The sequence below is a fragment of the Odocoileus virginianus genome, chromosome 25 (assembly GCF_023699985.2).
Source record: "Odocoileus virginianus isolate 20LAN1187 ecotype Illinois chromosome 25, Ovbor_1.2, whole genome shotgun sequence".
In the NCBI taxonomy this organism is placed as follows: Eukaryota; Metazoa; Chordata; class Mammalia; order Artiodactyla; family Cervidae; genus Odocoileus; species Odocoileus virginianus.
This window is the reverse complement of record NC_069698.1, coordinates 29,728,414-29,749,766: the sequence shown is the minus strand read 5'-3', so window position 1 is coordinate 29,749,766 and position 21,353 is coordinate 29,728,414. Positions and strand designations below refer to the sequence as shown.

At 36.1% G+C, this 21,353-nt stretch overlaps 1 protein-coding gene across 16 annotated transcripts in view; it reads left to right on the top strand.

Annotated features, from left to right (window-relative positions):
- Positions 1 to 21,353, top strand: part of ROBO2 (roundabout guidance receptor 2) — a 1,429,762-nt gene that overhangs the window by 831,466 nt on the left and 576,943 nt on the right. For all 16 annotated transcript variants that reach the window (XM_070455070.1, XM_070455067.1, XM_070455068.1 and 13 more), the window contains exon 2: positions 15,163 to 15,489. In XM_070455070.1, coding sequence (XP_070311171.1) covers positions 15,163 to 15,489 — 327 coding nt within the window. The remainder of the gene's footprint in view (positions 1 to 15,162; positions 15,490 to 21,353) is intronic.

Genomic DNA, 21,353 nt, shown 5'->3' with positions numbered 1-21,353 from the left:
TTCATTTTCTTCCAGATTTTTAGTTGCTTCTTGTTTATAAATCCAACTTGTCCGCGTGTGATGTGTTGAGTACTTGACTGTAAAACCAACTTCCTACATTAAAAAAAAAAATAACCACGTTATCTAAACTGTTGTTATTCTTGTCTTTCACAATTACTATAACTCTATACTTTCTTATTCCTCTGCCTGTCAGCATTTTCTTTCCCTTCCACATAATCAAGAATAATTCTTTGTGTTCCACTCCTTTTACCTTGTGACAAGAAAGCATTGCATTTTGAGAGTGGGTGGATGGAGGTTAATTCCATGTCCTCATGGTAATAACCTGGGAAAACCTGGGGATGATTGGTTTCATTTGATCTCTCATCTGATAAGGCTTCAAAGTAAATGAACTGAGTGGAAAATAACATTTTTCATAAGTTTTCTAGGAACTGCAGACGTTTTTTGAGAGACCCCAGGAACTGAGTCTCTGATGTATTTTTGCAGAACATAATTCAAGTAGAAAAGGATCATTTTAAAACATTTACAGCACTCCCATTTGCTGCTTTTCGCCATTCAGCAAAAAACAAGCTCATTTTTCTCTATGCATACAAACTCTTTAAATGCAAACCACACTCAGTATTTCTGTTGCAGCAATGATGTTATCTGGTGATCCTTTGGCTCTGAAACAAAAGATACCCCTTGAAAGGAAATTTAGAGTTTTATTAAATAACTCACTTTAAAAAAGGCATCAACAGATAGCATAAATAGACAAAAATTAAGAGAAAGTAGATTCCTAAATGAAAAGTATCCTCGTAATTAAGGTAACTCATATTCTTTATCAGCTAGGCGAAAACTCCTCTCGTTTTCAATCTAAATGTAACCATTTGTATGCCTTACAAAGAGAAGTCATATCAAATTATTATGATTTACTAAATCAAACTATTTTTTTCTTAAAGAGGGACTAATTTAGGTTTACATTTTTTTTGTTGTTGTTACTTTAATGCTGTGCATAAAGTGAGGGACAAAATGCCAACTCTGAAATTTTTTGAGAGTATGCTAATGATTTGAAAACAGATTTAATTCTAAGCCTAAGACCTATTTGCAACTGATTAAGCATGGCCTCTTTTTCAACCTATTCTGGATCAAAATCTTGTCCAAGGTATTTTTAGTGGAGTAAACACTTCAGAAATGAATTTAGGTGCCTCTCTTGAAAATACGTCCAAAGAAATGGGGTGCTGTCACTTCCATTCAGTCTGGTGAACTATGAAAGCTCATTCACTCAGAGCTTGATCATCAGAGACAAAACGATGAGTATAAGTTATATTCAGATGCCTTTACAAACCTCTTTAACTCTTCAAGGTATTGGCTTCGTAAAGAAAAATTCCAACATGCCATTGTATGGCAGTAAGAAAAGCTGAATACAACATGGCTGTTCCCACTGTGCAAGAAACAATCTTCAAACTTTGACTTTTTTTTTCTTTTTAATTGCAAGAGGCCTTGCCCTTATTTTAAAGATACACAATGCCATGAAAACTGTAATCTAGAGACTTCAAGGAAGAAACATGTTGCTTTAAATGGGGGAAAGTGGTTTTGTCATCACCACTGCTTTAAACTAAGTGTGTGTGTGAAAGTCGCTCACTTGTGTCCGACTCTGCAACGGTTTGCAACCCCATGTACTTTACAGTCCATGAAATTTTGGGGGCCAGAATACTGGAGTGGGTAGCCATTCCCCTTCTCCAGGGGATCTTCCCAACCTAGGGATTGAACCCAGGTCTCCCACATTGCAGGCAGATTCTCTACCAGCTGAGCCACAAGGGAAGCCCTTAAAGTAGGCAAACGTTAATTTCAAGATAGTGTTCTGATAATACTTCTCTCATTTAATTTAGATCATGCGTTATTTCCTCAAGACATTCTTTTGATAGTCCTATTTCTTATTAAATTTATAATGGCAAAGTAGCCAAAAGATAGATTCTTCCCATGTAATAATCACATAATGGTTTCAAGATTAACATAAAGAAGAGTTATCAGTATTGGTATAACCTATTTCAATAAAATAGGGAGACATAAAGAATTGTTAAATATTGATATTTGATTAAGTTGCAATGAATATAATTTACAGGTAATTTCTTCAGCATTCCAGGACAGTGATGCCTATACTAAAGTACCCCCCATCCAATTTGTCATGAAACACTGTAGAAGCAATCTTTAGTTGTTATGGAGTTTTTCTATCAAATTCTAGCTAGCTATAGCTCCACTGATAGAATGGCTAAAGTGATATAGTCATGCATTTATATAAAATATTGATTGAGCACCTAATATTTTCATCTTTGGAGCTTGATAGAGCATGTGACAAATCTAAGGTGCAGAGTTGTTGAAAACACATAGGCTTCAGGGAAATGTAGGTAAGGTATATTATTCAGCATGACCTTTGATTTGATTGACCTTTGGCCTTGTGTGGTCAAATTACTCTGCATTTCGTTTCCCTGATAGCTCAGTTGGTAAAGAATCTGCCTGCAGTGCAGGAGACCCCAGTTTGATTACTGTTTTGGGAAGATTCGCTGGAGAAGGGATAGGCTACCCACTCCAGTATTCTTGGGCGTCTCACTCCAGCATTCTTGGGCTTCCCTATGGCTCAGCTGGTAAAGAATCTGCCTGTAATGCTGGAGACCTGTGTTCGATCCCTGGGTTGGGAAGATCCCCTGGTGAAGGGAAAGGCTACCTACTCCACTATTCTGGCCTGGAGAATTCCATGGATTGTATAGTTCATGGGGTTGCAAAGAGTCAGATATGACTGAGTGACTCTCATTTGATGAGTAATAACAGGCAGTAGTTGAAGCTGTTTTTTGAATGACTTACTATTGCATAAAAATGACTTACTCTTGTATCTGTCTTGTAGATGGTAGTCTTTGGCTTTTTGGGGTCACAGATTCCTGTGAGTATAGTGATAGATGTTATATAGTAAAACAGGTATACATTATAGTAATATTAATATTAGTGAACATTCACTGAGTGCTTACTGTGTGCTCAGCACATTGAAAAAATCTCACGTAGTGTTCATAACAAAATTAGATCGGTACTGCAGTGTTTCATAGATAGGGAAACCAAGGTGTGCAGAGGGTAGGAAACTTGCCTGGTTTTATACTCCTATCTTGCCTTTGGACAAGAGCAGTTGCAAGTTAGACTCCTTTTAAAGACAGAGAATCTATATTAATTGTCGAAGTTATGCTTTATTATATCTTAAACACATATATATATATATACAAACAAAATTTTGCCCCCAATATCTGAGGTGTCATCCTCCATTCCATATTTTACTTCTATTCCACATAAGGTAATCCATGTTTTAAGAACCATATTTTAAAAAGATAATGGTATAATGCCATGAGATTAATATGTTAGGCCAACTTCTTTGGTAGTCAGATAGCAATTAGAAGTGAACAAGTCTAAAATCAATCATTGTGTATATGATTTTGAGATGATACAGCTAATAAAAATGACATTATGTATTAAGACAGTTGTAATTTTGGGAGTAATGATTTAGCATTATTCCTTAAAGAAAATTTCTGGATGTTATTAACATTCTCTATGCCGTTTAAAAAAATCCTTAGTAAACTATCAAGTAAATGAACTTTACAATTTTAACTATGTTTATTGAATCTCAATTTAACTTTAATAGTTCAGGTATGCAGAAACTATGTCGAATTTTAGGCAAATTTATCAGAAACTAAATATTTAACAAAGCTTTGCACAGGTGTAAAATATCAATGCTGGTAGGAATGGTGTTTGTGACAGTAACACTGGGACCTTTGGCTCTACATTTGCTAAGATGAATGCTATTGCCACTGAATTTTCCAAATATAAGTGCTTAGGAAATAGAATAGAAGTCCAGAATGTTATCAGTCTATTAGGAGTTTATGTAAGTAGAATGTCTTTTTCTGAAAACCCATTCATGGTCTCCACCAAATAAATACTGATGGTCTTTAGAAAATTAAACATTTTTAAATAGTGCAATGAGGTTGGAGATTGTTTCATTGCATCATCTTTTGTAAAGCCAAATGCAATTTTAAACCACATGAAAATATAATAAATATGACAGTAAGAAGCTAAATTTCAAAGATATCTTCCTGAAATATTGTTTTTATCACTATAAGGCAAATCTGCATAACCCATGGAAACCTCTGATTTGATGGCAAATCACTCTTTAAAGAATGCCTTCAACCATGGGAAGATGTAACAAATTGATTTGAAATAGTTTTGGATAAATGTCCAGGTTAATATGTTGTCTCCTCACTGAATTATTGGAAAATGAATTTATAAAGTAGGAAATTATTATTATTTTTTTTATTTCTCAGGAGGAAATCATTACTATAAGCTTACTGGAAACTTAGAGACTTGTTTCAAAATTTCTCTTCAGTTTTATATAAGTATTCTCATGTATTTAACCCCTGCTTTTGATTGCTTTCTGCTTTTGTTTCTGATTTACCCAAACTAGTCCTGCCTTCCCTCTGGTTTTTGGTCATTTGGGCCCACCTGCTCAAAAGAGGTCAGTGTCTCAGTGCACTGGATTTAGGCAGCCAGAAAATGAAAAATTACAGTAAGAAATCAAAACCTTTGTAATTAAGATACTGAATAACATGAGGTGGTGAAGGAGAGGGAATACGTGTTTCACTTTTAATATTTTCAGTAATATCTTCTAAGAATACAGAAAAACCTGAAATACAGTTGTGAAATTCAGAGAAAACGTTTTATGAAGTAGCCTTAGTTAGCTTATCCTGAAGCAGCAAATATTCACACTGAATAAGGAAGGAAAATTTAAATATCTTTGACTAAGTTTATATTTTAAATAATTGATGGGCAATTTACTTATAAGTATCTATGCTTTGCCAGTTGGTCTTTGGTTTAAATGATTTATAGCACTGTGTATTTATTGGCAGTGTAAATAAATTTAACAGAAATTTAAGAGGAAATGCCAGATGTTACATGAACTGCTTTTTAAACATAAGCTTTTAAATTATTGACAACCTTTGGAGGGTGCTCTAAGAAAGCATTTTGACACCCATTGCTTTTTGATAGTGGACATAACACCTATGACAGGCAAACATTTCCAACCTCTTCTTATATTAAAAGTGTGAACATTAATCTATAGTGTGTATCTTTAAAATGTGCTCTGTGGTAGTAAATTTAAATTGCTACCTATTATCTTTTCTTATGGGTATGTCCATTATGATGTGACAGTCATAAAGAGTGTAATCATGTTATAAAACAGTGAACTTGTCGCAGTTTGCTCTTCTAGTTGCCTCCATTTTGGGGTGAAGAAATGGTACCATAAGGAAATTTAGGTAACTTGCTTAAGGTCACATCCCGAATGACACAATGACAAGGAAAAAGAAAAGCGAAGCAAACTAAAACAAATTAAAAAAAACCCAATAACAGAAATCTAGTACTTAAGACTTTAGTTTATTTTTTAAAAAATGTTTATTTATTTATTTGGCCATGCTGGGTTTTAGTTGTGGCACATGGACTCTTTAGTTGTGGAATGTGGGATCTAGTTCCTGACCAGGGATGGAACCCGGGCCCCCTGCATTGGGAGTGTGGAGTCTGAGCCACTGGACCATCAGGGAGATGCTGAGACTTTTTATTTTAGACTTTCGTAACTTTTTTAATTTTTTTAAAATTTATTTTTAATTGGAGGATAATTGCTTTACAATGTTGTGTTGGTTCCTGCCATACACAAGCATGAATCAGCCTTGAGTATACATACAGCCCTTCTCTCTTGAACCTCCCTCCCACCCTCCCCTGCCCCACCCTCCCCTGCCCCACCCCTCTGGGTTGTCACCCAGCACTGGATTGAGCTCCCGTTAGCTTCTATGTGTTTTGCATATGGTAATTTCTATGTCAATGCTTCTCTCCATTCATCCCATCTTCTCCTTCCCCTGCCGTGTCCACAAGTCTGTTCTCTTTGTCTGGGTCTCTGTTCCTGCCCTGCAAATAGGATCACTGGTACCATTTTTCTAGATTCCATATATATGTGTTCATATGCATTATTTTTTTTTCTGACTTAACTTCACTCTGTGTAAAGGCTCTAGGTTCATCCATCTCAGTTCCATTGACTCCAATTCATTCTTTTTTATGACCAAGTAATATTTCATTGTTTATATGTATCATATCTTCTTTTTTTTTTAATATCGTATCTTCTTTATCCATGTATCTGTCTATGGACATTTAGGTTGCTTCCATGTCCTGGCTGTTGGAAATAGTGCTGCAGTGATCACTGGGGTATGTGTGTCTTTTTGAGTTATGGTTTTCACAGGGTTTATGCCCAGTAGTGATGTGAGAGTTGGACTGTGAAGAAAGCTGAGCGCTGAAAAATTGATGCTTTTGAACTGTGGTGTTGGAGAAGACTCTTGAGAGTCCCTTGGACAGCAAGGAGATCCAACCAGTCCATCCTGAAGGAGATCAGTCCTGGGTGTTCATTGGAAGGACTGACGCTAAAGCTGAAACTCTAGTACTTTGGCCACCTCATGCAAAGAGTTGACTCATTGGAAAAGACCCTGATGATGGGAGGGATTGGGGACAGGAGGAGAAGGGGACGACAGAGGATGAGATGGCTGGATGGCATCACCGACTCGATGGACATGAGTTTGAGTAAACTCCGGGAGTTGGTGATGGACAGGGAGGCCTGGCGTGCTGCGATTCATGGGGTTGCAAAGAGTCGGACACGACTGAGCAACTGAACTGAACTAAACTGATGCCCATTAGTGAGATTGATGGGTCATATGGTAGTTTTATTCCTCGTTTTAAAGGAATCTCCATACAGATCTCCATAGTGGCTGTATCAATTTACATCTCCACCAACAGTGCAAGAGGGTTCCCTTTTTTCCACATCCTCTCCAGTATTTCCTGTTTGTAGATTTTTTGATGATGGCCATTCTCACTGGTGTGAGGTGATATGTCATTGTAGACTTTCTATTTTAGACTTATCCAAAATATGGGAAGAAGGAAGAGTGATAGAGAAAAAATACAAAGCATGGAATCACAGCTAAGGCAAAGTATTCTAGTCTCAGGTTTGGAGAAAGACACTTTGAGTATTGTTTCTGTAGTTTTTCCCTCCTTCTCAACTGTAAAATGGGATTTGGGACAAAGAGGGTCTCTGGTAGCTCAGCGTGTCACCTCATTGAACCTGGAAGACTGGGTACGTGGATACTAGATGCCATACTGTACCACTGAAACTTTCAGGGTTAAGGCTGCCAAGTTTGAGAAGAAATTGTCTTTGATCTTTATCAATTCCCTTTCATACCCATGGCCCTTTAGTTTTATGACATTAAAAGTCATTTAGAATTTTTGTAATAAGTAGTATTTATTGGTCTCAATTTAATTTTCATATCTTTTCTAGTTTAAACTTTTTTTTTAAACACTGCTGTGCTTCCAGAAGAAACAAGAATTTTATGTCTTTAGTTCATTGCCAAATTAGATCATCTCCTGAGAGAGTCTTAATAAGGTTCAAATGGATAAAACAGTCTTTGTGTTTTCTAAACATAAGCTTTCTCACCACATCTTATCACATCATAGGAAAAAGAGTTTTTTTATATCCCTTTTGTATTTCCCTTCTCTCACAAGGGAAGTACACTGGAACTTTATCATCAGGAAAAATTCAAGGACAGTGAAGTTCTAAGTACAGACTTGATTAGCTCACTGATCAATGTGGATAGCATTAGTAATGGTACTGAGATATGTTTCCTTCTGTGGAGAAAATTTTGAATAGGGTTTATTTTGGTAAAATGGAAACCAGTAACAGCTTTAATCCTTTTGAAATCTAGTGTAAAGTGATCAGCCTGGTCTAGCTAAAATTTACCATGCAGAAAAAATTACCATAAAAGCGACCTCAGAAAAGAGATACTTGTCAATGTGATTCATTTTAAGGGTCATGTCTTGGAAAGAACATCTGTACTAGTTTATAGAAGAGAAATATAAGATACACTGGATGTTTACTACATCTGTATGTGTGATTTCTTTTAATCATCTAAACCAAATCATGAGACATTGATCATCTGATTTTTATCTGGTAAAAGTGAGGCAAAAATATTTGCTGGTCAATAATCCATTCCTTTAATCCTACCATACCACCTCTTTTTTGTAATGGGTCATCCAAGCTTCACTTTTTCATGTTGTACTATGTATCTCTCAAACTGGTGAAGGAAGTATCTCTGGTCACATGCAGAACTGGAGTAATCATAGAAAAATCTTGTCACCTTATTTTACTATTTTTTTTTTAAATAGTTTGTTAAAACATACTTTTATGCAAGTAAAAATGTTAGTCACTCAGTCGTGTCTGACTCTTTGAGACCCTGTGGATTCTATCTAGCCCACGAAGCTCTTCTGTCCGTGGGATTCTCCAGGCAAGGATATTGGAGTGGGTAGCCATTTCCTTCTCCAGGGCATCTTCTCAACCAATGGATCAAACCCGGCTCTCCTGCATTGCAGGAGAATTCTTTACCATCTGAGGCACAGCTGCCACATTTTATAATATATGTTTTTAAGAAAAATAGCCACTGCACAGAAATTTTATTGGAAGGAAAATTCAGATAAGTATGAAAAGTGTTTCTTAACTAGATATAGCTATTGAGTATATGAATGAAAAGTACAGCTTAGAGCCAAGAAATATTATATTCCAATTGAATAAGGAGGCAGAAGCAGTTTACTTTCAAATATAAGAAGTGGAATCAAAAGTGTTCTAAGTGCTTTGTCCTCCTTTATTTTATTATATAATTGAAATCACTTCTGAAGACATAGTTCTATTGCACTCACTGCAAATGAGTGGTTTTTGACTAAATAAAATTAATTTTAAATCTATTCATGAATTAATGATTTTTTACTTTTAATTCTTCAAAGTTTAAAGTGCTAATAAACTATTAAATTTGTTTTTTACAAAAAATTTTACTAAATTCATTGCAAAAATCATTGTTTGAGAGTCTCTGAGAAGCAGAAATAATCCATTATGTAAATTTGGGTGCTTAGAAGATTATTCAAAGATGTATGTTCGTTCAGTTTACTAATTTGATATTTTTGTGGAGTGCTTGCATCTAGCTAGGTCTAAGTTCATGCACTTCTAGTAGGCATGCTATAACTGCAGCTTCTCAGACCCTTCCACCTGTAGCTCCTGGTGTGCTCTGCTCACTGTAGAGACCAAGAATCTCCATTTTAAAGAAACATCCCGGGTGATTTTGATGCCAGTAGTCTGCGAATCACGCTCTGAAAAAACAAGATGGTCTCTGGCTGTATTGCCACTGCGTTCATGCTCAGTCACTCAGTTGTGTTGGACTCTTTGCAACCCCATGGACTGCAGCCCACCAGGCTCCTCTGTCCCTGGGATTTCCCAGGCAAGAACACTGGAATGGGTTGCCATTTCCTTCTCCAGGGGATCTTCCCAACCCAAGGATTGAACCCACATTTCCTGCATTGGCAGGCGGATTCTTTACCACTGTACCACCTGGGAAGCCCTTATATAGCCACTGGAGTCATTTATTTGGCTCATTTTATTAATATGAGTTTTAGAAGGGGTTTCGCAATTAGTCACATTGTCATGTGCATGCTTCACTTAAACTTCAGCATTTTCAAAAGCCTATTACATTTTAGATGAAAGGCCTGGAGTTCTCATTCTGCCTCTACCATCTATTCAGTTATGGACAAGTCACTTCACTATTGTATAGTTTGCTTGCTTATACGGTAAAAATAAACATTTGGATATTAATCTATAGTGCCCTGTGACTCATTTTCTGTGTTTTTATAATAGTTAAGAACTGTTGAATACAAATTAAAACTTGGCTATTTTATTGCACAATTCATAACTGACATCCAAAAAGATGTTCAGACTTGCTGTTTATTGCAAGCAAAGTTAGAATTGCAGATAGCGATTCTGACACAGTGCTTAGCTGTCTGACCAGTAGAGATCTTGAATATTTCCCATGACATGAGCAAGGTGTTTTTTTTCTCTGTTGAAATTTTTTTTTTTTATGTGAAATCTGGAGAAAAAAGTTCTGTGGTCCTGTATAAAAAACAAGCTAAAGTTATTATTGGAAATTTGTAAACAGGTGCTCTAGAGTGGGATTGGTAAGCTTTTTCTGCAGAGAATCAGATCGCAATATTTCAAGCTTTGTAGACAATACATGGTCTCTTTCTTCCTTCACCTTCTGCTTCTTTTTTCTTTCTTCCTCCTCCTCTTTTTTTTTTTTTTCCTAAGCAACAGGTTAAAACATGTTAAATCATCCTTAGCTCAAGACCATATTAAAACTGTTTAGAGCAGTGCTTCTCAAACTTCAACGCACATATGCATTGCCAGGAAACCTTGTTAAAATGTAGATTCTGATGCTCTGGGTCTGGGGTTAGGCTGGGGATCCTGTATTTCTCTTATGCCCTTGGATACCAAAGCTTTAGAGGCTAATAGCATTTCATGTAATGAACAGCCCCCTCTACTGTTCAGTTTTTAATCCCCAGTGACTAGCTGACAACTCAGCTATTTTTGTTTTTGTATTTTAAACAAATAATGGGGTTGTTTTGGTCATAGTACTTTAGTGATTCTTCATTATTTTAAAGCCTCACACCTTTCTGAAAATTTAGTGAATGCTGCTGTCCCTCTAGCCACCTCTCCCTCCTGCTCACAAAAAAAAAAAAAAAAAAAAAAAAATACCCGGTTTTATGCACAATTTCAAAAGAATTCACAGACCTATCTAAGGCTTATTCATCTTACAGGTCACTTCTATAGTTGTGTAATGTCTAAATTGAAGAGAGCTCAAAATTAATTCCCTCATATTTAATAGCATCTTAAAATTTATATTGAAACTGTGTCTTGGGCTTCCTTGGTTGCTCAGTGGTGAACAGTCTGACAATGAAGGAAATGCAGGTTTATATCCTTGGAAGATCTCCTGGAGAAGGAAATGCAACCTACAGTATGCTTGCCTGAGAAATCCCATTGACAGGGGAGCCTGGTGGGCTACAGTCCACAGCATGGCAAAAGAATCAAGTCTCAACTGAGTGACTAAACCACAACAATGTTTTTGCATATTTCCAATTCTGTTTACTTATCTGTCTCCCTACTTACATGTCTATCAATCACCTATCTGACTTATAAGACCTTTACTTTTATTTTATGCCCTATTGGTTATTGCTGGCCTGGTGATTACATTTAAAATGTAAAACTGTAAATGAGGAAAATAACCCAACTGTTGGTTAGAGTGAACCTGAATTGTTACAATGCCTTGTATTAAATTTTCTCGCAGTGCCTTTATGTATGACTTTTTAAAAACTACTTTATTGAGATACTATCCATACATACTTTACTCATTTAAAGCATATAATAGTTTTTATTATTTTCATGGAGCTTTCCAATCATCACCATTATCAATTTTAGAATATTTTCATCACTCCCCAAAGATTCTCAAGTCCCCCTTCACCTCTTGTCCCTATTTCCTACCCTAGATAACCACAGACCTTTTTGTTTCTATGAATTTAACTATTCTGGATATTTTTGTAAGTGGAATCATTTTGTGACTAGCTACTTTCACTTAGCATAGTATTTTCAGGGTTCACTTATGTTATAATGTTTGTCAGTATTTCATTCATTTTTACTGTGGAATAATATTCCATTATGTGGATATGTAACATTTATTTATCTACTCATCTCTTAAGGGACATTTGGGTTCTTTCCATTTAAAAAAATTATTATGAATAATGGTGCTATGAATGTTACAGTACATTAAAAGGTTATTGTGTGGATATAAGGTTTCATTTCTCTTGGGTTATGTGTGTATGATGCTGAAGCTGAAACTCCAGTACTTTGACCATCTCATGCGAAGAGTTGACTTATTGGAAAAGACCCTGATGCTGGGAGGGATTGGGGCAGGAGGAGAAGGGGACGACAGAGGATGAGATGGCTGGATGGCATCACTGACTCAATGGGCATGAGTTTGAGTAAACTCCGGGAGTTGGTGATGGACAGGGAGGCCTGGCGTGCTGCGATTCATGGGGTTGCAAAGAGTCGGACACGACTGAACGACTGGACTGAACTGAACTGAACTGATGGGTCAGGCAGTGGCATTGCTGGGTTCTTTGCCATTAGCACCACCTAGCAAGACGTTAGGGCATTAGTACTTACAGTCTATAACCTTCTTTATTGTTGTGATTCAGGATGTGATTCCCTTTCCATTTTTAAATGCTTTGAGTCTCTGTTGTTCCTTTTTTTTTTTTTAATTCTGCCCTGTGCACTGTAAATTCCTCTTGCTTTAAATACCTAGTACTTGTACTGTGTAAGTTCCTTCTAGAATCTGATGCAATAACAAATGGTAATCAGCAACCTTTAAAAGTTAATCCTCTTCAGAAAAGGAAAGGTTCATTCACTACCAAAATAAATTCCATTAATTAAATTAAAATATGAATTTCAAATTAATATGGAAAGTAAACTGGAATAATATTGATGAGTAAATCTTACTTTGGTTTATTGAGAAGAAATGTGCTAATATTAGATGATTGGTTTGAAAATTGTAAGAGCTAACTTTTAAAAGCTCATATCTAGATTATCATTACATCTCCAAACAGATTTCTCTCACCATTTCCTTTAGGATTATTTACAGCAGCTGGTGGTGCAGCAGCTGGTGGAAACTTTCCACAAATAATGACTTTTGACACTTTATAAATTAAAATATTCAAAACAATACATTATGCAAAATTTTCATCTTAAAATACCAAATGGGTCCTTCTCTTCCTGTTTCTTCTAACTTTTAATGGTCCTGTAGTCAAAGGAAGGATATTGGTACCTGTCACTCTTTCTTACCATATGGAATACCAAATTCTGTCAAGTGTTTATTTTATGATGTACCTTATATTTTCCTCCATTTTTCTACATTAAGTGTTGTTTCTAAATGTCAGGTTCTTTTTTATTGTTCTCTGGGATATTGAGGTAACTCTCACCTGGCTTTTTGCCTCCCTAATTAATTTTTCTAATACACAGTTGGTCATGTCACTGCCTCCTTGAAATCAGTGAGCCATATAGAATAAAAGTCACATTCAGTATCATGTTATTTTAAGGCCTGTTGTCTTTGGCCACATGACCACCTTTCACCCTCACCTTCCACGTTAACGTCCTCTCTGATTATTAAGTGTATTATGCATGTACTGTCATTTCTCTGTCCTTTTGCTCATGCTGCTGCTTCAGTGTAAATGTCTTTCTCCTTCTGTTGCATTCTATTTTCATTCTTCACAATCCAATTTATTTTTTAATTTTAGTATTTATTTTTGTTGGAGTGTAGTTGCTTTACACTGGTATGTAAGTTTCTGCTATACAGGAAAGTGAGTCATGTTTCCATATACATATATCCCCTCTTTTTTGGATTTCCTTTCTATTTAGGTCACCACAGAACACAGATTAGAGTTCCCTATGCTATACAGTAGGTTCTTGTTAGTAACCTGTTTTATTCATAGTAATGTATTTATGTTAATGCCAATCTCCCAATTCAACCACACCTTTCCCCTCTTGATATTGATTTGTTTTGTATATCTTTGTCTCTCTGCTTTTCAAATAAGATTATCTGTACAAGTTTTCTAGATTACACATATATATGTTAATATATGATATTTGTCTTTCTCTTTTTGACTTAACTTCACTCTGTATGACAGTCCTTAGGTCCATCCACTTCTCCGCCAGTGACACAGTTTCATTCTTTTTTATGGCTGAGTAATATTCCTTTGTATATATGTGCCATATCTTCTTTATGCATTCCTCTGCTGATGGACATTTAAGTTGCTTCCATGTCCTGGCTATTGTCCATAGTGTTGGAATGAACACTGAGTTGCATGTGTACTTTTAAATTAATGTTTTCTCTGGGTATATGTCTAGGCATGGGATTGCTGGGTCATACAGTAGTTCTGCTTTTAGTTTTGGAGGAACTTTCACACTTATCCATAGTGGCTGTATCAGTTTACATTCCCACCATCTGTGTAAGAGGTTTCCCTTTTCTCCACACCCACTTCAGCATTTATCATTTGTAGCTATTTTGAGGATGGCCATTCTGTTTGATGTGAGGTGATATCTCATTGTAATTTTGATTTGCATTTCTCTAATGATTAGTGATGTTGAGCAGCTTTTCATGTATTTATTGGCCATCTGTATATCTTCTTTGGAAAAATTTACTGGCCATCTGTATATTTTCCTTGGAAAAATGTCTATATAGGGCTCCTACCCATTTTTCTGGAGAAGGAAATGGCAACCCACTCCAGTTTTCTTGCCTGGAAAATCCCATGGATGGAGGAGCCAGGTGGGCTTCAGTCCATAGGGTCACAATTGTTTTTTGATATTGAGCTAAATGAACTGTTTTTGTATGTTGTGGAGATCAATCTCTTGTCACTTGCTTAATTTGCACATATTTTCTCCCATCCTGTGGGTTGTCTTTATAATCCAATTTAAATGCTACCGTTTTTGGGGGGCAACCTCTTACTATGCTCTAATTAAAGTTGAGATTACTTTTCTAGATCTTCTCCTATAATGCATTTCTTGGACTGCCATGCAACACTTATTTCAGCATAATGATTTAGCTTGAGTTCCTCAGTCAGAGATACCTAGGGTCAAATCCCGCCTCTACTGCTTACTTCTTTCACAGTCGTGGGCAATTTATGTCATTAAACTTCTTCCTTGTCTGTTGAATGCAGTTAATTATTGTTTGTATATAATGTTCCGGTCTTTTATTGTGTTAGCTCTGATAGCACAATGCCAGCGTGATAAATGGTTTATATGTGTATATTCTAGGTACTTCCCCACTTGACTTTCTCCTTCAGTAAATAGTAAGCCCTTTGAGGACAGGAAATTAACCTGACTCATCTTAGTATCCTTTCCATTTTACTGGTTTCAAAAGAAAATTTCATGCTGTTTTTACTTTTGTTTGGAATGACTCATGGAACATGTTAAACTCGACTCGTTAAAATTGAAATATTAATTTATTGCTATATTGTCTTGTTCCACAAGGAATGTGGGGTGACTTACGAGATGCATAAAGAACAAAAGACTGAAGCATAAATAAAATGGTAGTAAGTGCATTTTGAATGATTGAATAGTTTAATTTCATCAGTGTGAACCCAAGTTGAAACAAAAGCTATAGATAAGGAAATCAGAGCTTGTGTTCATTTTGTCATGTTTTGCAGGATCTCGTCTTCGCCAGGAAGACTTTCCCCCGAGGATCGTGGAGCACCCCTCTGATGTCATTGTCTCTAAAGGAGAGCCCACTACTTTGAACTGTAAGGCCGAGGGCCGGCCAACGCCCACCATTGAGTGGTACAAGGATGGTGAGCGGGTGGAAACTGACAAGGATGATCCCCGGTCCCACAGGATGCTTCTGCCCAGCGGATCCTTATTCTTCTTACGCATTGTGCATGGGCGCAGAAGTAAACCTGATGAAGGAAGCTATGTGTGTGTTGCAAGGAACTATCTTGGTGAAGCAGTGAGTCGAAATGCATCTCTGGAAGTGGCATGTAAGTAAACAATGAATCTCACAAATGGCATGCACTTTGATTTATTTTTAGTAAGCTTTGATTTGTTCCCATGGGTGCTTAATACCTAAAGAATAAAAGTCAACACTGACTAATTTTACTGTGCTTTCTCCAGAGAAAGCTCATCAAAATAATGTATAGCCAGGGTGTTGCAATAGAAGTATTTATTGAGCTGGCCAAAAACTTTGTTTGGATTTTTCCATTATAGCATACAGAAACCTGAACAAATTTTTGGCCACCCCAATATATTGAAAGAGTGTGGGTATTATATTATTATATTAAAGCAAGGTGGCAGTGATGCTGATCATATTTTAAGTTTGAATTTTTAATGAGAGATATAATCAAGCATTATGATGGGCAATGTTAAAATAAAGAGTTTATGTGTAACATGGCATCAAATATAAGGCATAAATTCATTATTGTACCTATTTCTGTTATGTTTATATGTACCTATTTTAATATATTTATACATATTATTTTTTATATCTAATTTTTATTAGGCAGCTTTAAAACGAATATACTCTTTAGGTTATATTAACTCTTTTGCTTCCAGGGTAAGTTCAGAGATGCCCCAAGGCATGTAGGGGAAAATATACTAACAAAAGGAATTATATTTTTTTTATAAAAATGCACTAGAGAAGTGATTTCTGTTTATAGTCAAAATATTCATATACAGGAAGATCTCGCTCAGATTTTATAATCAGTAATAGCTAATGATTTGTCCTGCCTTTGACACTTAAGATTGTATTTATTTATTAGTCATGTAGCCCAAATAGCACTAGTAAATCAATATATCAAGACTTTGCATCTGTTTGACCATTGACTCCATACCTTTATTTTTCAAATGGTTTTCCAGAAAAAATTTCACAATACATTAGATTTGTTTTCTGGCTTATACGTGAGGATTTGGTGTCACAATTTAAACAGCATCATATAATTTTGGTATTCTCTATTTTGAAGAAATATTTTATCAATAATTATTTGTGAATAAGATGGCAGTAATTGAGTTTTAAAAAATTTTGTGCTTTTCAACTTCTTGCATGTACCAGTAGGTGTTCATAGATAAGATAACTGAAATATTTCAGAATGCCTGAGTCTTTTTTTTTTCTTTACAAAGTTGGAATGGGAGTCCTGGATATAATATTTCATAGGCTCATGTCTACAATTAACTGATACTATACTCACAGGCTATATGGTAGCACGTGATTATAAAACTTGTATATATATGTATTGAAATACTCAACAATATATCATTATCTTTATATATGAAAGCATCTTTCAGTAAACAAAATCATACAATTTCTTACTCAGCTGTCTCAATGAAAGTTTTTGCTCTTAAACATCCAGTATTTAGATTTATGGTTTGTACTAGGAAATCTGGAACCTGCTCCATGCTTGGAATGTGTAGGTTCAATAGGAAAACACTACACTAATTTTAAAACCCTAATTTATTCTGTGAAGTACTTGTGCTTTGAAATATAAGCATTAGAACTTTTGTTAGCAATGCCATTTTGTACCAGATCAGGTTAGATCCCTGGATTGGGGAGATCCCCAGGAGAAGGAAATGACAACCCACTCCAGTATTCTTGCCTGTGAAATCCCCTGGCGGGTTATAGACTATTGCAAAAGAGTTGGACATGACTTAGCTACTAAAACAGCATCAACAAGCTAAGTAATTTCATTTTTATAACTTTCTTTTAAAAGCAGTTAGTTTAAAAGACAGAGTGAAGTAAGCCAGAAAGACAAAGACCATTACAGTATACTAACACATATATATGGGATTTAGAAAGATGATAATGATAACCCTATAGGCAAAACAGAAAAAGAGACTCAGATGTATAGAACAGACTTGTGGACTCTGGGAGAAGGCGAGGGTGGGATGTTTCAAGAGATCAGCATCAAAACATGTATATTATCTAGGGTGAAACAGATCACCAGCCCAGGTTGGGTGCATGAGACAAGTGCTCAGGGCCTGGTGCACTGGGAAGACCCAGAGGGATCGGGTGGAGAGGGAGGTGGGAGGGGGGACCGGGATGGGGAATACATGTAAATCCATGGCTAATTCATTTCAATGTATGACAAAAACCACTGCAATGATATAAAGTAATTAGCCTCCAACTAATAAAAATAAATGGAAAAAAAAAATAAATAAAAGCAGTTTAGTGAGATATGATATATATACACTCAAAATCTCAAGAAAACAAATATTCCTAACTGCTTATTTTTGTTTTGAATTATCTTATTTCTGGAACATTTCAAACATATCAAAATATTTCAGTGTTAATTCTATTGACTTTTCTCCCCACAGGATCCCTTTATAGTAAATGTAACAGGCACTATTTTTTTCCTTTTATAAATAGAATGAAACCCCTGATGGTTGGGTGACCAAGACTCTCACCATAAGTTAAAGGGGAATTCAGGATCAGGCCACGTTTGTTCTAATTTTCAGTTTTAGATAATTATGCCATATTTGGAAAACAGTCAAATGAAATCTGGCTCATTTTATATAAAAAAATAAAGATGTTTTAATTAAAAGTTTTCTTTTATCTACTCAATAGCAAATAATGCGTTTTACTTATTAAATTGAAGTATAGTTGATGTGCAATATTATAGCCATTTCAGGGGTACCACATAGTGATTTACAATTTTTAAAGGTTAAATTTCACTTATAGTTGTTCTAAAATATGGGCTATAGTCCCTGTGTTGTACTGTGTATCCTGTTAGCTTATTTATTTTAAGCAAATAAGTATATTTTTAATCCTTAACTAACTTTCTTCTTAACATTAAATTTTATATAAATCAGCCAGTCACTTTTTTTGTTGGGCAGCTATAAACTTATTTTGTTTTCTGAGCCTTATCTTTCTTAAAATAGCTTCTAACACATATGCACCTTGCACTTTTATTTAACTGAAAGGATTTCTCTTTCCTAGTTGCATCATTAATAATGAATCAAACTGTTTGAGAAGGAAAATTTTAAACCATGATTTTTTTTTTTCATGTAATGTGGAAGTAGCATTTTTCTTTGTTTTTTAAATCAGTAAGCTTTGAGGAATGCTAAAAAAATGCTTCTGACTTAGAGGGGGAAAACAAGATGGGTTCTAAATTGGATTCAGCTAGTGAATAAAATTCTTTCTTCTAATGCCCTGTCAACAGTTCATGCCATTTGAGGCAACACGAGATCAAATAATATCCATTTATATGCTGCTCATCCTTTTCACATTAGCTCATCAGTATTCTTCCTTTCCTTGTGTGTTTCATAAAATGTGTTAATATGGAAATCTAGGTCAAAGCATTGTGATTTGTCAGTACTATTGATAACCAAGGTATATTTTTACAAAATGATAGGAACCATCGTGGGTCATATAAATGTCTGGCCTTCATATTTTTGGATGCAACATAAGTGCTCAATTATGGCAGATCTATTTATAAGTCTGTTAAAGGAAAGAATGGAAGCCTGAAAACACTATGTATTTGGAGAACTAAAGGTAGCTTGATATGAGGTTGGTAGGCAGCATGTTAGTCATGTGGTAAATCATAAAATCTAGACTTTTTGCTATGTAAAAGGAGGATGTTAGAAAGAAAATCGAAGATTAGGTTAAATTGATGGAGATTGAAGTCAGAATGGAGTTAGAAGCTGTAAAAGCATTCAGAGAAAAGTATATGTTAGGTTTTAAATTGTATGAAAGAGTGAGGATTGAAAGAAGGAAATAGTTTGAATCATATTTACAAACTGTATCACTTTGTGGTTGGTTTGGGAGATAAAGGTAATTCCCAGATGTTTTTGGTGGAGTGACTAGGTGTATTATGATACGTATGATACAAAGGGATGGCAGATACAGGAGAAATAGCTCTAGTGGAAATAGCATAGTGCAGTCAGTATGGTTGCATTGTTTGACATATCAGTGAAATAATAGCAAGGTAAAAATATGCCATGTTCTATTAAGAAAAGAGCTCCTGGAGTTTAGAGGTCTTTCCCAGATGGAAGTTGAAGCTGTGGGAGTAGATAGACGTGGATGTGAATGCCCAGGATGTGAATGCTCTTTGTAGGGAATGGTTGATAAGGCCTGAGATCACTTCCCTTGTTTGGAACCCTAACATTAATGTCAGGCAAAGGAAAGAATTCTAGTGCAGGAAGCTTAGAGAAAGTATTGAGGTGATGGACTATGAGGAATGGAGTGACAAGAAAAATAAGCAAATAATTTTAAGAAAGAGAAGTATTTGGTAATGCAAATGCTACAGGGTGGTCTAATTAAAAGTATCTGTGGGCTCCAGGGTTGGAAAGAAAGTATAGCAGCTGAAGGATAAGTAGGTGGTGAAGTTGGAGTGGCACATGACAAAGTGCCTGTTCTTTCAAGAATTCAGCTCTGAATTGGGTTTGAGGGACCCACAGCAGGGTATTCCAACTTCCGCACGATCACCATTTGTGACGGGGTTTGCCCTGCTGTAGGGCTCTGCTGTGCATCATAGAATGAGTAGCAGCATCTCTGCTCTTTGCTGAGGAGTTGCCAGTAGGACCCCTGCAACCCAAGTTGTGGGCTTCCCTGGTGCTCATGGTAAAGAATCCACATGTCAATGCAGGAGGCATGAATTCAATCGCGGGGAAGTTCCCCTGGAAAAGGAACCGGCGACCCACACTAGTGTTATTTCCTGGCAAATCCCATGGACAGAGGAGCCTGGCAGGTTACACTCATTGCAAAAGAGTTAAGACATAACCTAGCAAGTAAACGACAACAGCCCAGGTCATGACCACAAAATCTTTCTCCAGGTTCTGTTAAATGTCCTCTTGATGGGGCAGGGACTGGGGAGAGGGTCAAAATCAGCTGAGAATTGATTTAGGTGTATATAAGGTCCTTAAAGGTCCAGCTGGTCAAGGCTATGGTTTTTCCAGTGGTCATGTATGGATGTGAGAGTTGGACTGTGAAGAAAGCTGAGTGCTGAAAAATTGATGCTTTTGAACTGTGGTGTTGGAGAAGACTCTTGAGAGCCCCTTGGACTGCAAGGAGATCCAACCAGTCCATCCTAAAGGAGATCAGTCCTGGGTGTTCATTGGAAGGACTGATGCTGAGGCTGAAACTCCAGTACTTTGGCCATCTCATGTGAAGAGCTGATTCATTGAAAAATACCCTGACGCTTGGAGGGATTGGGGGCAGGAGGAGAAGGGGACAACAGAGGATGAGATGGCCAGATGACATCACCAACTTGATGGGCATGAGTTTGAGTAAACTCCGGGAGTTGGTGATGGACAGGGAGGCCTGGCGTGCTGCGATTCATGGGGTCGCATAGAGTCGGACATGACTGAGCGACTGAACTGAACTGAACTGAACTGAAGGTGCTTAAGGATATATGGAGAAGTAGCAAACAGACATAAATTTTATTGTGAAATAATTATTGATAAAAAATCTGGAATTTTTGACACTGCTTCATCTTGATTTTCATTTCAAATTTCAACAGTCTTGCTTCCTGTTGTTATATGAAGTTTGCAGTTTTATTGATAACAATCTGTCTTAACTGATTGTATGGAAGTTAGCCTATTTTTTTATCATACATTATTTTTTTTATCATACTGTATTTATTCTATCTTGTTTTCTCTTAAATACATAGTTCAGTTTATGAAAGGGAATAATATAATGCAGGAAAAAGCCATTTAGAACTTATCATTGCAGTAGAGATTTGAATCACTTTGCTCATGTTTGTTTTTTTTATCTTGCTTTGGGGGAAAAAAAAAAAACAAAACAGGCCAGAAAGTACTTTTTAAATTACTTGAACTCAGAGAAGGTTTTTAGCCAAGAAAAAAAAAAGTGATTTTTACATATTTAGAAAACAGAATTGCAGGGTCTACAAGCAAG